General features: G+C 34.5%; 1 protein-coding gene across 1 annotated transcript; it reads left to right on the top strand.

The window, feature by feature from the left end:
• On the top strand, positions 13417 to 15713 carry LOC18767878 (protein FLOURY 1-like). Its single transcript, XM_020569751.1, has one exon. It carries the CDS (start codon positions 14722 to 14724, stop codon positions 15592 to 15594), a length of 873 nt encoding a protein of 290 aa, XP_020425340.1. The 5' UTR covers positions 13417 to 14721; the 3' UTR covers positions 15595 to 15713.

The following is a 20025-nucleotide window of genomic DNA, read 5'->3' as shown; positions in this document are numbered from 1 at the left end:
GTGTGACCGACAATTTAAAGTAGCTAAATGAAAAGAACGTTCCTTCTTTTCTCTTGAATAAAGCAAAAGCTAGTGCAAGTTAGCTAATTTGGAACATGAAATAGATTTTCTTTATAACTATTTTTAAGTGATGAAAGTTACATCTATATGTGATTCAGTTTGTTTGATTATAACTAAGTCGTATGTTGTGATTAATTGCCGACGTCAATGTGTTAGATATTATGTGTTCAATTAACTTTGATTTGTTTAGCTTATCAACGATTCAAGAAAGAGCCGTGTATCTATTGATTCAAGTTAGAAGCTCATTAAGTATGAAGATACAGGCTGTTTCTAGATTAATCAGATAATTTTTAAATTAAAAATCTAAAGAGAGAACGCGATATAAGTTTAAAAATACCAACAACCACATGTATACGTGCGTGTGCGTGGTTTGAATGATTGTCACCGAACATTTTACACAATGAGATTCACATGTATCAACGACTGATAGTTGGCTCCCACTTGCTCGTGAGGAACCATAACTTATGTACAATTGAAGCTCCAAATGCACTTCTATTTGAGTTAATTAGTTACTTAATGCGATACTCACTAATGAATTTGAACATAAAGGCTGTCAAGATCATATATCAATACATTTTTAAAACAAGAATAATAGTAGGGGAAGACAGAACCTAGGAATCTTATCGCAAGTGATCGCACTTTGCCCTATTAAAAAAAAAAGTGTTCACACTTTGCCTGTACTGTTCAAGCACACTTTGACAGAACTATTTCTTCCAATAGTGTAAAGACTTTCCCATCCTCAGACGAGGTTGTCTATACTTCGAGAATGATTTGTTACAAACCTAGGATTTGACTTCTTCAAAATCAAAGGACATACATCTTCTATAATATTATTATAATCTTTAGGGTTTGAGATTAATTATTTTCTTATGTATTTTTTCCATATGTATACCCTTAAAATTACAAGAAATCTTTTCATCTTCAACCTTTGCTCTAGCATATGATTGAAGATGAGTTCAACTAGGGTTCATTTTGTTCTGTATGTCTTTATTTTTTCCCTCTCCATCTTCATTTTCTCTAACAGTCCACTTGAACTTGACCCTTCCAGGTTTCCAATTACCAAGGATCGAGCACTTGCTTTTGCAACTTTTAACGCTAGGATTTGCATGTGATTCCGTACGGTTTGTGAAATTCCATGGAGCTACTTTCAATGTAAAAAAAAAAGTTATCCATATGGAGCCACACACTCAGGTAGTCAGGTGAAGCATGTGAAAAAATCCCTAACGAGTCAAGTAGTGGGATTTGGGTTGAAGCTTTCTTTAGAGGGTCAGTTAAAACGAATTTTTTTGTGCTAATAATCTTTCTTTTTATTTTTCAGGCTAATTTATAACTTGCAATTACAAGTATGATCTGGTAATGTTATGGATTAATCTTAACAACAATGAGATGTCTCCTTGCAAGGACATAATTGTTCTATGAGATTTGTTCTGATCCAATAATTACTTACGTTTGGCTTTTGATCTGTGTAACTTTTTGTTCTTCAATACTTATCATGCTTGCATATGAGAATCTTCACCAAAGCTCTTCCCAAAGACAGGTTTGACTATTTGAGGAGAATGCTTGGAGTGAAATCAGCTAGCATGTAATCCAATTGTTAAAATGTAAACTGTCTAGCTAATTTCAGATTAGTTACTAAGTTTTATGTCAGTTTATATTCAATCTGTTTTTAATCTGTGTTAGCTATGTGCCTTGTGCTTATATGCCAGGTGCATTGCTTGAGTCTGTTTTGAATTCCCAGCTGTTAGGACAGCTGTGAAATGCCATGTGTCATACTCACATTGGCCTACTATTGCAATCCGTTAGATTTGAATCTACTGATGTAAGAGAGAACATGTAATAGTCATGAGGGAATATAAGCTCTGCTGTAATGTTTATGCAGAGTAAGAATTCTGTTAGAACAATCTAAGGCTCACTGCTCTCTCTCTCTCTCTCTCTCTCTCTCTCTCAGTACATTTCTTGCTCCCTTTGCAATCCAAATATTCAACATGGTATCAGGTGCGCAGGTTGGATCTGGATAGGGAGTTGAAGCTGTGTGAGTAGTGTGAAGAATGACGGTGAGTTGCACAAAGCAAATGAAGTGGGAATTATAATTGCTCGAATGCATCTGAAACAAAAATTATTGTGTATGACAGTACAATACTACGTGGCAGGTTGACCGCCTCACGTGAAGTTAGGATCCAGATAATATTGTAAGTATAGAGTTTGTACTTTTTAGAGTATAGAATTCAGATATCAGTAATTGTACACATATATTACGGTCACACACAATAATTTTTCTATTTCAAAGATCTTGAATAAACAACTTTACTGTTAATTTGCCAGTGCATTTTCTGTAGCCTCAAATTTCTGTAGCTCGGGAACCAAATTGGATACTGATCAATGTGGGGTGTGAGCAAGTGGCTATATTATTATACATTGGCAGTATTGTAATGACCATGTTCCAATTAAGTTGAGAAGTGCAAGGCAAAGAATACGAGGAAGTTGTAAGGTTCAAGTTTTATTAGAAATTCTGTTTTGGAAAGGTTTCCTAAATAGGTATACTGAGGATTTGGGCACAGAGACCGTCGAGCATACAAAAGGCAGTTGGTTGGAAGTTGCAACTGTCACCTATCCACCTCACCAATCCACCAAAACAAGGAAAAAAGGAAAGCAAAAAAAAAAAAAAAAAGGACAAAAGGTAACGTCGTGAAAGAGAAACAATATATAAGAATTCAATACCTTAACCTTCACTCACTGATTAATCATCGTACTATCTTATGCACTTCCTTTTGAGTGGAAATAAAATAGACCCCCACTTGTTTATGTTATGGTACTATTTTTGTTATAAACAACACTAAGTAATTTGAACAGTTTAAGAAATTAACAAAATTAGGTACAAAAGCTGCAGGGGAGATTCTTTTTTAGGGTTTCTTTATTATCTAAGTGAAAGTGTTTTCATATTGGAGAGGACCCTCTAGATGTGGGTGCGAATAATAGTCTAAAATATCGATAATATCGACGAAATATTGAGGATATTATCATTTTATTGGGTCAATGGTATTTTGGAACGTATCCATACACGTTATATAAATATTGATAAAATTAACGATAATATCGAAAAATATTGATGTCAATAATTTCTCTCACACTTCAGTAATATTTGGCCAAAATATCGCTATAATATCAATAATATCGAGATGATGAAGACAATGAAAAATTTGAAGAGTTATTTACACTAACACCTCCTGAGGTTTCTTGCGTTCTCATAAAACCCCTCATGTCTCAAAAATTACACAAACACCCCCCGAGCATTCAGTTTGTTTTCACATAACCCCTTTTCGTTGATTGTTCGTCCAAAAATTGATGATTTCATTGAAAAAAAAAAACTTATACAAATGAACAAATTAACCTCAATGAAGTTTATGCAAATCTAATCTCAAATGCCAACTTTGTAGTTTGGATAATTTTTTTTATATAAAATCATCAATTTGTAGATGAAAAATCAATGAAAATGAGTTTTGTTCAAACAATTTAAAACCTCAAGGGGTGTTCTTGTAATTTCTAAAACCTCAAGGAGTTTTGTGAAAAGCCGAAAACCTTAGGAGGTGATAGTGTAAATAACTCAAATTTGAACCTTATAAGAGCTCTACTAAGTCACTCATGTATCTTACCATGCAATGTATAAAGTGTAACATATTGTAGTAAATCATTATAAATAAATGATTGTGGTGTGTTTAATCTTCTTTCATTAATTACTACATATTTTCTACACTCACAGTATTTGTCGGCTCGCTATATAATAAACTTAAATAAGTTAAACGCATCATGCAATGCATTTACTTCTAATTTTTTGTGATAAAGTAATAGATAATTGACTAAATAAACATCCTCCAAAGTTTGAAGAAAAATTTCCAAGTTTTTCTTACAATTTCCGTGGTTTTTATTCAATTTTTATCGATATCGATAATATCCCGATATTTTCATTGAAATTTTCGTATTTTTAAACTATCGATATTTTCAAAATTGTTAATATTTTAAACCTTAGGTGTGATTGAATAGGGATAACCACATCTTTTAGTTGGAAGCCTCCAAGTTAACTAATTCTATGAATCTTACCTATGATGACGGGTCAAAGAACTTTTTTTAAAAGAATTACACAACATTGCTAAATGCAACATTTAGCAGTTTGTTCACTTACAAACAGTTTTAACTATCAGAAATCGGCAAAAAACAAAATGTATGTATAGCAGACTGTTAGAACTCAAGATTTTACATTGGATAAATAATATATTTTAGAATGGTTTAAAAGCTCTTGGGGACACTTCCCTTACAAGACGATTTTTAGGGCAAATTCTATATACCCATGGGTGCTTAACAAATTGGTATCAAAGTCTAGTTTTACCGCGCAATTGGGCCCAATTCTCCTAAAGGGGCATCTTATAGGGATGGATTAAGATGATCGGTGTTATGTGCATGTGGGCATAATATAAGAAAGGAAAGGGAAAGATGATTGGTGTTATGTATATAAGGAAGGAAAAGGCTGCCACAGGTCAGTGTTGATAGAGTGGGCTAACAAGTACGTTGGATACAGAATTGTTGCCTTCCATTCCCTATCTTGTAGCCTAAGCAACTCACCTTATTTTTTTTAATTTTAGAAAATAATAATCTACCTGTCATGGGTCTAGCCTTCCCCCTTCGCGTTCTCCATTTTCCAACTGTAACCTTAACCTACTTAATACTGTATGCCACGTGGATAAGCGTATAGAAAACAAGAGCATCTACAATTGCAGCAAGTTCTTGATTTATTTTAGTTTATATATGGTTCTCCCATGTACTAATATTGTATTTAACTTTAACTTTATAGTCCAAAACCATTTCTTTCGATCGATTAGTGAAAGTATGAAGTGATGCAATAAGGAAAAAAAAAAAAAAATCTAAGATGATTAATGTGACATATGTTCAAATGATTTTTTTTTTCTTTTGGGAAGTATTTGAACATGATAGTTTCGAATAGTCCTTAATCTTTTGGTTTCATCCTTCGTCGTGCATTTTCCTTCAACATATTTGTTAAAATTGATCATGTGGCATACCAACTTCGTCTTGGTTTTATCCTTCGTCTTGCATTTTTCACCCATGAAAAATAGTAAATGTCATGTATTTTGCTCAACAAGACTATTTGTTCTTCTTGATGGAATACAAAATCCTATATTGAGATAAGATGCCCTTATTAAGTAAAAACGTGAGTTTTATGACTAATATGAGGTATAAGTTGGTCACACATGACCAAATTTAACTAAAGTTTCATCCAAATGCATTCATAACTATAAAGGCAAGGTCGATTCCATCGTCTGTGAGTGAGTGTGTGAGAAACAATAGGCTAAAATGCTTCTTGCATATAAAACATAAAATTGTAAAAGCGAGGCGTGCTCTCTCAAATACTTTTTTCTCTCACTCTTTCTGATCATCTCTCTCTCTCTCTCTCTCTCTCTCCCCTTCTTGTTTGCAGTTGCACCTTAAACCCTACGCCATGGGACTTGTTTTCTAGGGTTTCATGAATCACGAGCTGTTAAAAAAAATTTAATAGTCAAGAAATTGTTTTTAAAAAATATCTCTTAGGAAACCTAAAGATATTGTTTATTTAGAAATGAGGGTCAGAGTTTCTGAATCCTGTTTTTGATTGGTTAAAAGCCATGTGCGTGATTACATTATCCAAGAGAGATACGATGTTTCCTTAATTAATTAACTTCCAAGTAATGGAGTCCTAGGAGATAAAAATTCTGCTAAACACAAAGGATATATTTAAATAAACAGTTTAAGCTTAATTAATTAATTAATTTATTTATTTATATCTTAATCTGCAAATCATAAGCTCAATCGGCCAAGTGTCGATGATCCAAGAAAAATGCCAGTACATATTGACCAAGTATATAACACTGGCTCCTCAAAAAATATTTTAAGTAGCTTATAATCCCGACAATCAAATTGTCCCTTCTACACTGTCATAACGTTAAAAGTTTAAAATGTTGTTGGCAGTTGTGATTTCCAATTTATTTATTTATTTTGGTCTCCTTTTCCATTTGGAATGTGGAATCACCGAAAGTCTCCTTTTCCATTTTTTTTAAAATCTGGCACAAGATGGTATGCCATTTTCACTTGAGAAATAACTTCTTTTTTTTTTTCTGTAAATAGAAAAAAATTTGTGTAGAAACCAAGAAAGGGGCTAAGACGTCTCCTCTAGAAGTCCTCAAAGAAACCTTGGCATGCCCTAGTTTTGAGATGGGGTAGCCTCTCCTCTCCCTTGTTGTTCGTATGAGTGAAATAAATAAGTCTGGACGGAGAGGCCAATGATATACAACAAATTATAGCGTTTTATTAAAAAAAAAATTAGTGCAATTTTTGCCATCATCATTAAGATGTATGGTTTACTCCCAGTTAATTACCTTTCCAACAACTGACTGGTCCTCTTCCACCAAGGATAGTTGTGGTGCATACATAGAGTACGGATGGAGGATCAAGGATGGGTTTGGGCAAATGGAGACCAAGGACTCTCGTACGGATCATCTTAATCCAACTTATTGCTCCTCCTAGCCATAGTGTCCGTTATACATAGTGCAGCACTAAAAATGAACAAAAGCCATTCCTAGCCATAGTGCAGAACCAATTCCCGTTACATGGTCTCGTAGCAACAATTATTTATACATATGTGACAAAAAAATACATAGTTCACAGTTAGTAATTCTAAAATCGTCGCTCTAATTGACGTGTGGTTGCTAAATAAATAGACACAAGAACCGTGGCCAAAGAGGCTTGTATTAGTATTTACTGTTCATTAATTCCTCCCAACCAACATGGAGCGTGCGGCCAATATTCTATTTATTGTTCCATAATATGGCTTAGCCACAATTGTCCTTTTCTAATTAGAGATTAGTGACATTGGGCATGACAAGTTTTATGAGTGTTTGAGAGAATAACTTTGCTGGATGTGACCAGTTTTATGAGTGAATTACTTTATTGGGCGTGACCAATTTGATTAGTGTTAGAGAATAACTTTGCCTTGGCACCCCAGGAGCGCATGAAGAACGTGCACCTCAAGACACTGTTTGGTAGGTTGAACTGGACTGGTTGGGATTGGGATTGGGCTTGAAATGTTAGATTGGACTGGTTGAAATTGGGCTTGAAGTATTAGATTGAACTGGCTTGAATTGGGCTAGACTTCAAATCTTATTGAGTTGTTTGGTAGAGCACTAGACTAGATTGGAATTAAGTCCAGTCCATTGTTTTGTACAAGGCCACACTGGATAACATTGGACTTCATTTTTTTTTAATTTCAAAATTAATTTACTGTTTATTAGATTATTTAACATCATTTAAAAAAAAGATTATTGAGTTACAAAAAAAAAAAAAAAAAAGAAAGAGAGAGATTGGGTCATGAACACTCATAGAAAAAAAAATACAATAGGAACTGCAATTTAGAAACAAACAAAACCCATCATCTCTGATAAAATAAATAAATAAAATACAGAACCCATCATCGTAAAGAAAAGAGACAATGAATTACAGAACCAATATTTATAATATAAAAAAATACAAAATTCTGATTTGAATTCTCAAAGCCTTTGATCCATGGCTTCTTGTAGGCAGTGAGAGGAGACAATAGACATGAGAAACAAAGTTGTAGTTTAGCAAAACAAAGGTAATTCGAAACAAAATGAAAAGAATCCAAAGAATGAAAGTATCTCAGATTTGAAAGACAACATTCAAAAGAAGAAAAAAAAAAAACCCCTAAAAAACCATAGATCTCGACCTATAACCCAGAAAAAAGTTATGGCAGTCATCAAAACATCTCAATATTTAACATTTAAATAAAAAATTTAGAGAGAAATCTGGGATGAGAGATGAGAGTTGAGAGGAGAGAAGAGAAGAGAGAATCCAAAAAAAAGAATCGCAGCTCTTTAGATGTATTGGGGAAATAAATCTACCTTCAGAATGTCACAAAGCTCCCGTTTAGTAAGTCCAGGCATGAGAAATCGTTGCCTGGTCCATAGGAAAGTAGGGCGGAAAGTGAAGCTATCCTTCAAACTTGGGTTTTGATTATCTTCCTCATGGGAAAGTTTGGAAAAATGGGCTAACATTAAATACAAATTTTTCATGACCATTTTGTCCCCATTAACAATTTAGAATTACAATATATCATTAAATGCATTCTTTTTTTTATATTTGATTTAATATGGGTATAATTGAAATTTTATACAAACTTTATTTTCCATTCCTACTCAAAACAAACATAGGAAAGGATATAAAGTGGTATATCCCGATTACTTTCCCAGCATTACCAAATGAAGGAAAGGAATCTTACATTTCCCATTTCCCATCCCTTGGGAAATAACATGGGAATGGTTTCTCCTCAAATTTATTTCGTGAACCAAACGGAGCCAAAGAGGTGTTGAAGTCACAGGGGAGAATGAAAAGAAGAAAAAAATACCATGAGAAGAAGGAGGTGCTCGTACGCAGTGAAAGCTGGAGGCGGATGCTTCGAAACCCATGTTTCCGCTTGGGTTTATAAATCCCTCGTTTACTGGATTGGTATTCAATCAACATATGAAGCCCAACTAATCCCAGTGTGCATTTAGGCCCACCAAACAACAGATAGGATTTTAGTCCATTTGAATTGGAGAAATCTGGTCGAGTCCAGCCTACCAAACATAGCCCAAGGGCGTTATCAGAGCTACTCATGACATGGATCCATTGAATTAAAGTTTCACTATTCCAAATACTAATCAGATCTAGAAAGATGTGAATTAACACAAGAAAAAACTCAGGCCAATTTGAATTAATAACTGTTTCTTAACCTTAGTGGGGCCATTTGGTGAGCTGCATTGGATCCATAATCGCTCAAAACAAACTTCCTTGTTTTAGGTCAAACTAAAAATACCATATAAAAAAAAAAAATTCAGATACATTCTGGTGACACTCTCATACACTCTCTTTTGCTCGCCATTTCCTTTCCCATATCTCTTTAACTTAAGATTCTCCTCGCATCTCTCTCTGCTTGAATCCAAGGGAAAAGGAAACCCAAGAACTGTTGTTAGGTTATGTTTAGCTAAGTTTTTTAGTTTTCCTTGACAACTTTGTAATTGCACATGTAATTCATCTGTCATCTGTCATTGCCAGCTTACTACCAGCTCATCTATTGAGGGACACCCTTTTAGGTCCCCTACGATTTTTTTTTTCAACAACTCAAACCATCTATTTCTTAAGTCTACATTCATAGATTATCCTTGCAAAAATTAGACAAATCAGAAACCGTTTCGACATCTAATTGTGTCTTACAATATCAATGGCTACGGTGCTTCAAGAAAGTACTAAAATTTCAATAATTCAATTGAGTAGTCAAATGATATTGGATTCAAGTGATATTTTGTAGAGATGATCTTTGAAAGAATATCTACAAAATAGATGGTTTGGATTAGTAAAATACAATACGGAGTAGGTCCTACAAGGGTGTACCTCAAATAAGCTTATTTGAGGGATCCCTCAACTGAAGTGCTCTATATATATATATATATATATAATCAATTTAAATACAAACTAAATATGCAGAAAAATATTTATTTCCCCAAATTATTAATACATATGCTTTTAAAAATACGGTTCTTCACATGATGAGTACAACAAATGCAGATGTGAATTATCATCATTAATTCTTTTGTTCTATTGACTTTGTTGGTTCAACACATATTGGTCGCATGGAGAGATTTGTCCCCTTTTCATATCATACACCAACCAGCCATTGCTGGAGAAATGTGTGACATATAGACAATCACTCCTAAATCCAATCTTGCTTATAGAGACTACCATACAACAATTCACCCCAACAAACAATGCTCTATCTCCAAGGCTCTCAATTTTGACCCATGAGAGTTTACCAATATGAAGCCTGAAAACCTCCACACTGTCCACAACATCAGTTGAACTTTTATTAGAAATGAGAAACACCAGTAGGATCTCACCACCTGTTTCGACCAAGTACTCTTGGAAATGCCTCAAAAAAATTGACGGTACTGCCCTTGTTGTACTAACAGCAGTAATTTGAGGGTAAGGGTCAGTAACTTCTATGACTGCAAGTGTCCCCTGCAAACTCAAGGCATAAAACTTACCTTCAAACCCAATGGCATTGGTGAACTGCATGTAACGGCGTCGTTCTGACTTGTCCCAATGGTGTTGAGGGTCAGTAATTGTGCAATCTTGTTTTACCCAAGCATATTCATTGCCTCCTTGTATCTTGTAGAACAAGAAAGTTGGATGGCTCATACCAGTTAAGACCATTACTGTGAGAGATTTACCATGACATTTATCTTCCTCTGCTGAGGATCTGCTGAGGACAAGGCTGCACATTTAAATGGAACATTGGCATCCCACTGTGGTAGGTCCAACTTAAGGCTCTTAACTGGGTCCCACACACAATACTGAAGAGAATTGTGAGATGCTTTGGCAATGAGTAACCCATTTGTGGACCCTACAAGGTGGTGGGATAAATTCTGATGTTGCTTTCTTGGGTCCCAGAAGAAGTGATTTGTGAAGGGTGTGGTTTGCCAATGTTGCTTTCTTGAGGCATGGAATTGTTGGGTTTGGAATATTATTGAAATTATACTGGTCATGATGACCGTTGGATTGGGAGATTGATAACCATGGATGCAATGAAGGGTTGTGATTGCATTGCCTTGGTGCTGACCTCCATGACTTGGACACACCTTGAAAACTCATGTTTTGCATTATAGTCGAGTCCTTTTGGATAAAGTTGACAAGCTGTGGTGGAAGATCTGGCCATGACTTGGTCAATCTGCCTTCTTTGTTACTTGAACCACACTTCTTCTTCTTCTCACTCACCTTTTCAGCCATCGTGAAGTTTCTCTGTGTGTGTATATGAGAGAGAGAGAGAGAGAGAGAGAGAGAGAGAGAGAGAGAGAGAGAGAGAGAGAGAGAGGTTTGAGATCTTAGCTTAGAGCTTACAAGTGAGGTCCTAAAAATAAAGAATAGAAGATGTAACCTCCAACTTCCCCCCTTTTTTTTTTCCCCCATGAAACGTGACCTCTGAGTTCTAAGCATTTTTAGTTGACCAAAATGTATATTGTTTAAAAGCTCTGAGCATTTGAAAACAACAAATTAGGTCTTTGCAATGATTAATTTGACCTGAATTTATACATCACCTTGCACTGCAGGTTTTTTTTTCCCTAAAAAATAATCAGTTTTTTAGTTGTTCTATGGGGCTTTAAGTTTTACTACTTGGGCCTTTTCTTCTGCGTTCTGTAGGGCTCCTAGCTTGTTGGGCTTTTTTATGAAATGTATTTCAGTCCATAAAATAAAGTTTGTGATATTTTTTTTCTATAAAGTTTTTCTGCTAAATATATAATCAGTGTGACATTATAAAGGTTAAAAATGTCCTTAATTAAGAAAAATAATGACATTAAATTTCTGGGTTGTAATCTCTTGAAGGATCATGGATGCAAAACATGGCCAAATCGAAAGTTAGTCATTTGATTAGCAGCATTTTTCATTAAGTTCTATTCAACGAATTATGGTTTTTTTTCTTTCACGTTTTGGATAACCAAATAGTTTTTTTTATTGAAATAAAATTTGCAGGATGACCTTTGAATGAAGACCAAAAATATAGACGATTCCCATCATTTATCTGCATTTATGGAGTAGCCCTATAAAGGAATTTTTTTAAAGGACATCCTTGACATAAACAAAAAAATTCTATATAAATAGATGAAAATGTTAGTATAAATAACGAATGAAAATTGGATTAGATCCCTTCATTATTCATTTCCTAGGGACTTTTATCACCAGCCTGGTGAATTCCAACAAGATCTTTCTAGGTAAAGCTCATTTTAATTGGTATTTACATACAGATTCCAGGCAGCTAGCACCATTTTCCAACAACAAAAAACATTTGTTGACAGATTTATTCCACTTGCTATATGTTAAAAGCTTTCAAAAGGGTGGGGATTTGCATGACAGACGATGGTAGGTCTGTCCTTTGGCCTGCTGTTAATCGATCGAAGTTCAATTGTGCAAGCCTTTCGTCATTTTTATTAACAATGTTAGACTGTCGTTGTATATATAGTTTTGAAAAAACAATAAATATAATAAATATGTAATTAGAATACGGCTTCAGTTAATAATATAATAGTAATGATATATAAAACGGTTTAATGGCAAAAAATATTTTAGAAAAAGTGAGAATCGAAGACATAATCGCAATAAAAAGTGAATGCTCTTAACAATTTGAACTGCGACCTTCTTCAAAAGATTCAACTATTTACTTTACGAGGACTGGAATCCGAAAACTCTTGCTTTAGGAGCAAAAGGTTCAAGTTTTTATTTCACTATGGGAGTGGAACCCAAGATCTCTTGCTTAACTAAAATCTGTGGACTATAATGCTTATTTTGTTTTGGATAAAGTATTTTTCCACACACACAAAACCAAAAAAAAAGCTGTAGATTAAAAGGTGTACACTAGCAAAAAACCAAACATGAAAACACTAGTACATGGGAACAAACTTGCAGAAACCAAAATTAACAAGAAATACTAGCTTTCATTTTAAATCACAAACAACTGCATAACATCAAAGCATTAATAAAAAACAAAAGAAGAAGAAATTATATAATACCGTATTTTCTAGAAAATTAATAAATAAGACATATTACATCAATATTACAACAATATCGTATTTGCTATAAATAACAGTAGATCCATATATACACAAATAAGACATTGTCATATTAGTCATGGTATCTATTTTAGAAAGGAGATAGTCGATCGTAGTATTTTTCTTTTTTTCTTGCAGCATAAGAAAGAAATAGTCATCACAGTATTTTAATTAATATAAGTAGAATTCCTCTGTTTACTACTCTTTCTTTGGTTACACTTGAGGGAATCAAACCCTATATATATCCTAATCTTAATCCATTATCCCGTTTCCTTTTGAAGAATTATGTGAATCATGAAACATTTCCTCATATTTATAATTTTCTGGAAATTTTAGGTGATCAAGGTGGGGTTTTTTTTTTTTTTTTTTTTTTTTTTCCTTCTGCTCAATCTCCAAACATTAAGAATCATGAAATTGTACACGAGTGTTATACAATCGTCTCATCACAATTCAAAGAATGATGAGCCAAAAATGAGGAACCATATTACATCATCTACATATGACTTCACATTAGTATAAATATGCACAGCGGGCGGTCCTGGGGTTGTGCAAGTGGTGCCATTGCACTGAGTCCCCAATTTTTGAGGGCCCTGAAATTTTTTTACGTGTATATCATGTAAACTAATATTATAGGCATTATATATGTACGCAGGAAAGTAACACAAGTGTGTATTTAGTTGAGTTCGAATTCATCCCCTTGATTTTAGTAGGCAAGTTGGGTGCAAGTCCATATTGTGTCATTTAGAAGTTATATTTTTACATTTCTACTCTCTTTTTTATTGTTAACAACAGAAAAAAAAGAAAAAGAAAAAGGAAACGTGTCAAAGAATAGGAAAGCAATATATACAAGCTTTCTCCAATCAGACAAAAAAAGTTCATGTCTTCTTCCTCTTCCATTTTCTCAAATTGAAACATTAAAACTTTTACGAATGTTATTTATGATTGCTATTGCATGCACTAGATGATGAATTTTAGTTATTAAAAAAATTGTTTTATGGTGTCAAGTCATGGAAATTTTTTATATAAAATTATTTCATATTAGAGTTAGGGTTCTTGTTTACGTTTCGCACAAAACTCTCGAAATCTCAGGACTGGTCACACCAAAAAATTATCCATACTATACACACACATAAGAGTAAGACACATTTTGACCCCAAAAAAAAAAAAAAAAAAAAAAGAGTAAGACACATCATATCATGATCTCAAAAATAAATTCCAAAATAAGTGCTTAAATCCCTGTGGTTAGTGTACGTTAGATTATACATCTCTACGTTGAGATAGACAGCCGTTAGACGGCCATTAGCTGACACTCTATCTAACATAAACGTCCCTGGACTTGTCATCATTTACAGAAATGCCACAAAATCCCTAATGTACCGTCCTCTCTGCAATAAGAGGGAGTGAGGGCTCTACTGACATCTCTCTCTTCTCTCATGACTTTACCAAATCTTACTTCTATAATTGTTATAATTGCGACATCTGTGACCAAAATTATATATAAATGGCACCAAAAAAATAGACAAACCCACAACATCCACATTGGTCTCATCATCTCTATTTTTGCCTTAACGAGTGCCCCTCCTTGTTTTCTACGCCGTTTGTTTTCAATTTCCAATATCCCCAACTCATCTTCTCACTGTTTAGTGCCTCTAAACTTTCTGGCTCTCTCGAGTGGTAAGCTTACACTTATTTGGAAAGTTATTTTACTGACTTTCAATTTAATCATTTTTATAAGCAAAGAAGCAAAGAAAAGGTAAAATCCAGTTGGATTTTGTATAAATTCTCTCTGAATTTCATAAATGCCCAAGATTTCTTGCTTAAAATGAATGTATGAGTATAAATATCAAGGTTGGATTGGATTTGGCTGAGTTGGGAGAAGCAGATGCAGATTTTGGGTCGGTTTTGCTTGTTGGTTGTGTTTTGCTCTGTTTTTTAGAGGGTTTTGCAGATTTTCTTGGGGATTTTGGACATGGAGTGTGCTTCATGTATCAAGCTTTTGAGTCAGGGGAGTGATTTTGGATGTGGGTTTTTTATGTTTGGCCGTTTCTCACTAGTTTTCAAGCTGTTGGGGCTGTTCTTGGTGTTTGTGTTGGGGTTAAAGGTTTTGCAAGTTGGCTGTCATGCCAAGTGTTTGATAGAATTTTTATGTGATTTTAGAGGGAAAGCAAGTGAAGTGAGAAATGGGTTTTGTTCAAAACGTGGTTTTGATGAAGTTTATGCTCCAAAATCGTTGGAGAATTCACAACCACTGAATGCAGATGGCTTCGCCTTCAGCAAAAAAATCAAGGCCAAAGCTGCTGCAGAAGATGAAGCTGATGATGTTGATGATGATGCTGCTGCTGCTGATGATGATGATGATGGTGATAAGGAGGAAAGTATTTGTTGCAATGAGGACGGAGAATTTGATGCTTTGGCATTGAGAAAATCAGTAAAGATCGAGCGGCGAAAAACAAACAAGGCTCGTGTCGAGCTCGAGAAGGAAAGGATGGCAGCAGCATCTGCAGCTGAGGAAACAATGGCCATGATCTTGCGTCTTCAAAATGAGAAAAGCTGTATTGAAATCCAAGCCAATCAGTACCGTCGGATGGCTGAACAGAAGCAGCAGTTTGATGAAGAAGTGATTCAATCGTTACAGTGGATTATAATGAGGCACGAATCCGAGAGGAGTCTATTGCAAGAGCAACTGACGCTGTGCAAACAAAAGCTGCAACAATATGCTGAGGTTGACGAAAGGCGTCAACCCGAAGATGGCAATCCAAGTGCAAACGATGGCATGGATGACATGTTTGACGTCGATTCATGGGAGAGACCACAAAACCACATTGTAGATTCGAATCTTTAATAAAAAGAGGACTAACTTATTACTTGGAAGTCCTGGATAACCGAGATGATGCGCTCGATGTGAATATATGTTAAGCTAGTGAATAAATATGATCTATGATGTGGTTCGTAAATTTAGTACAAATAATTTTCCTTTTTATTTTTCTGAAGCACATATTGAATTATGCATTTATATAGCTTAAGCTTCTCTCTTCATTTGGAGATTTGAGAATGAGATAAGAAATTGCAAAGCATCCATGTAAACCTGTAAATTATGTTAAGTGCTACACAATGCACTCTTTTTTATATTGATTTGGGTTGATAATTATATGGTAATTGGTATTAAGATCCTGTGGTCACACCTAGTTCCAATGGTGTAATAAGTGAATATGTTTAAGAATGTCGAATATTAATCATCATTCTATGATTTAGCTTTGTCTGTTTAGAATTGTCCCAATGTATAAAATGGGACCACAGATAAGGTCTTAATATATTAGTGGATTTTTTTTTTCTTTTTTGTGGGGGTCTGATTTAGTAGTTTTTAGGGCTGTACAGGATCCAAACCAATCCACTAAAATCGACCAATTTAATCCAATTTAATCCAATTCAATTCAATCCAATTATTTTTCCCTAATATGCAAATATTTACCTTTCTTAGTGTTCGAACCTAAACCACCGTTTACGTTCCATTCACAACAACGCACCAACACAACTTCGTTGATATTCTTTCGAAAAAAATATATTAATATAGCTTAAACATTATAGATTTCTAACTTTTTGTGTTGACTTTAGTGTTTCTTTTTTTAAGGAATAGATGTAACTTGAACTCTAAAGTTTATTTATGTCTATAACATGGTATTTTCTAGACTTTATTTATGCATATTTTTGTCTAGATTTCTTTCTTCTTTTTTTTGTGTGTAGAACTTCGTGTTGTAATGTTGTTTTCTAAAATTTATTTATGTATATTTAGTACATACTTAATGGTATTTTCTATCAGATTAAATTCTATACGATTATCTTTGTGATTATCATATTTTCATACAAACTGATCATATCGAATCCAATGTACATTAAATTAGATTGGATTGAATCCTGACATCCGAACACATTGGATCCTGACATCCGAACACATTGGATCGGATTGTAAAATATGTACACCCCTAGTAGTTTTGTATGAAAGTGTCTTTTGGTAAATTTTAGGTTTAATTGTGCATTAATCATTTCTCTAGTGGTGAATGCCTTGTTCTTCAATAGAGTGCCACTATACCCACTCCACATTTTTAAAATTTTCTTTTTTGTAAATAATTTCAATAAAAAATTAAAGTACATTTTTAATCATTGTAGTTTTCATAAAATTCCACTTTGATTACTGTATTTTCCATTAATTTCTTGTACAAAATCTGTCAATTTTACTCTCTCGGGTGCTACACACGTAACGGTTTTGTACAAAAAATTAAAGGGAGTTCAGGGATGTTTGTTGGGTTAGACATATTTTGGCCAAGATTTATTCTTACGTGAAATAAGACCAATCTCATATCCAAAAAAAAAAGAATCACATCCGCAGATTGTACAAGCAACCATGAAAACGCACTATTGTGATTACTACATCAGCTTTTAACTTTTCAATTGAAGAACGTGAATTAGTTAGATTTAGAAACATTGGATCTCAAATTGATGAAATTGAAATATCAATGCTAAATTTTTTTTTTAAATTGCTTTCAGGAGCTAATTGAAAATATAGAAGATAAATTCTTTTTGTAGGGTCTAGTGAGCAATTTTTATGGTTGATCTAGAATTTTCGTTTAATTATTTTTAGGCTAAATTATTGAAATGCCCCCTGTAACTCAATTTCAATCTCAGTTTCCTCCCTGAAACTCTAAGTGTCTCACTTTCCCCTATAAAACTCCATATAGTTTCTCACTTTGCTTGGATTCCATCCAGCCATAACATAAGTCGTCAAACTTGCACACGTGACGCCCATGTGCCATTTTTCTTGGTTCATCTGTCCATATAAGAATTTATGGGTATTAATTAACTCTGCAAAAATTGGTCCCAAATTGCAAACAATTGTGAACCCTAAAGACCTCCTTCAACAATTGAATTGAAGTTGTGATGGAGGGTCGACAACGAAAGCATTGCCATTGTGGGAAGCTCTGTCGAGTTCAGACCTCATGGACAGATTCCAACCCAGGTCGAAGGTTTCTAGTCTGCCCACTGGTAACAACCACTTTAATATTTGTAGATTTTTACTTGTTTATGGTAGTTTTTGATGATATTATGGTGTTACAGGGAAGGAACATAGGTTGTTGTTTCTTTGAGTGGTTTGATCCAGAGATGTGTTCTTGTTCAAAGGATATAATACCTGAGTTGCGGAGAATAGGGAAAGACTGGAACAAGATCTAGCCAAGCTTCGAGGTAGAGAGAAATTGTTGTGGGGATTTCTGATTCTTTCTTGGATAATGTTGATTTCCATGATGGTTGGTGGTTTAAGGGATAATCATCATTAGGTTTAGAGTTGACTATGTAATGTAGGTTTAGTAATCTTAACTGTAACAAAGGGGAGGAGGGAGGTTTGTAATCTGCAAGTGTTTTGGGAATGGTTGAGCACAATGGCATTTGTGTGTTATGTAATCTGGTGTTTTTTAGAATGATTAATCCAATGGTATTTTAATATTGCCATACTTTTTGTTATTATTGTTCAACCTCTTCTATAAAGTGGTCTTGCTTTTTTTTTTTTTTTTGGGTATCAACTGACCATACTTTGAGATAGTAAGCAAACTAAACAAATAGGTAATGAGTTCTGAAACTAAATAATCACCACTGGCTCAATTTACTTGACAAATAAACTTGATGCCAACATAGGCTCAATTCATTAAGTACATTTCTATTGTGAACATCAGTTTACACATTCTAATTCGACAAGAAAAGACCATGTCCACATCAAAAACCCAAAAGGACATATAAAAAACTTAAATCCATATCAACTGCAGCTAATTGTACATCAAATCTATTTCAAAAGGCTTACAATTCCACATCAAGAACATAATATGCCAAAATTAGTTCTTTTCACATGAACAGCAATGATTGTTTTCTCCCTTTCCTTATCAAAACATAATTCCACATCAACTGCAATCAACAGAATTGCAATCTTCTTCATGGACATCAAAATCACCACTGCCAAGGTTGCATAGTGGCCCTAACTTTCTTTAGCCACTCCTTGTTGTTTGCAGCTGATGTCAACCTCTTCTTTGAAGGACCTCCCTCTTTATTTGAAATAATGTGGGCTTGCAGTGACTGTGATTGAGCTCAGGATGATTGACTTTGCTGTGAAAGATGAGTTGATTGTCTTGGTTGTGAAAGATGAGTTGATTGGCTTGGCTGTGCATCCGATTCCGTTGAATGATAATTTGAACGAGCTCTCCTCACCTACATAAATGACATACTAGTATGTATGTTTTTGTAAAACTAGTCTATATGTTTTTGTAAAACTAGTATATAAATTGAGTTACAGGAACCTTATGTCTTGGCTGTGAATGAGGTTGGACTGATTGTCCCAGTGTATTGGCTCTCCTCACCTACACAAATGATATATTAGAGTCAACTTTTCTAAATATAATAAATAAATAGTGCAATTGTTATGAAATATAATAAGCAATACTTACAGATTGCTTACGCCTTGGCTGGTTTTTCATTGGCTCCTTACATTTAGTTCTGTTATGGCCCTATTGCCCATAATTGCTACACTTGATGACAATGTGGTATCTTTGGAGTTTGTTGGGATTTGATTTCTTTTTAGGCTCATCATATGCCTTTTTCCTACTCTTCTTTGGTCTACCAGGTTGTTTATGGTAAAGAGGGGACTTCAAAACAAGTAAACCACTTTTAGGCCACAAGTCTTGGCTAGGCAAAGGGTGAATCATGTCCCTATAAGTTCTTAGATAAGCATCTTTCTTGTAGAAGTCATGCACATAATCTTCTGGATTCCCATGGAATCCACTTACTGCAGCACAAGCATGGAGGCAAGGAAGACCATTAAGATCTCATGCTCTACAAGAGCATGTGTGGGCCTTCAAATCTACCACAAACTGTCTTCCACTGTGATGCATCGCTTGGAATTTATTTTGCCCAACATGCCTTGGAATGCACCACTACCGAGCTGCCTTATTTACCTCCAATACCCCTTGTATTCTAGGCCCAACTTGACCATACCACTTATTCATGGCTACTCTCCTTGAAGCCATTAAGATCATTAAATACATTCTAATCCTCTCCAATGCAATCAATACAGGCTTGTTCCTTGTAGGTAATATGGATGAGTTAAAAGCCTCACTTAAATTATTCATCAAAATGTCACACTTAAAGTCAATTCTAAAATGGGATCTAGCCCATTGACTTGCATCCCTCTCACATAACCAAGCATGTACATCTGTGTCTAACTCTAACATCTTCTTCA

This window comes from Prunus persica, chromosome G8, assembly GCF_000346465.2.
Source record: "Prunus persica cultivar Lovell chromosome G8, Prunus_persica_NCBIv2, whole genome shotgun sequence".
Taxonomy (NCBI): Eukaryota; Viridiplantae; Streptophyta; class Magnoliopsida; order Rosales; family Rosaceae; genus Prunus; species Prunus persica.
This window is presented reverse-complemented; position numbering and strand designations above follow the sequence as displayed.

Bases quoted from the DNA above. Each gene is read 5' to 3' on its own strand.
- LOC18767878 (XM_020569751.1), top strand. From the start codon at position 14,722: ATGGAGTGTGCTTCATGTATCAAGCTTTTGAGTCAGGGGAGTGATTTT.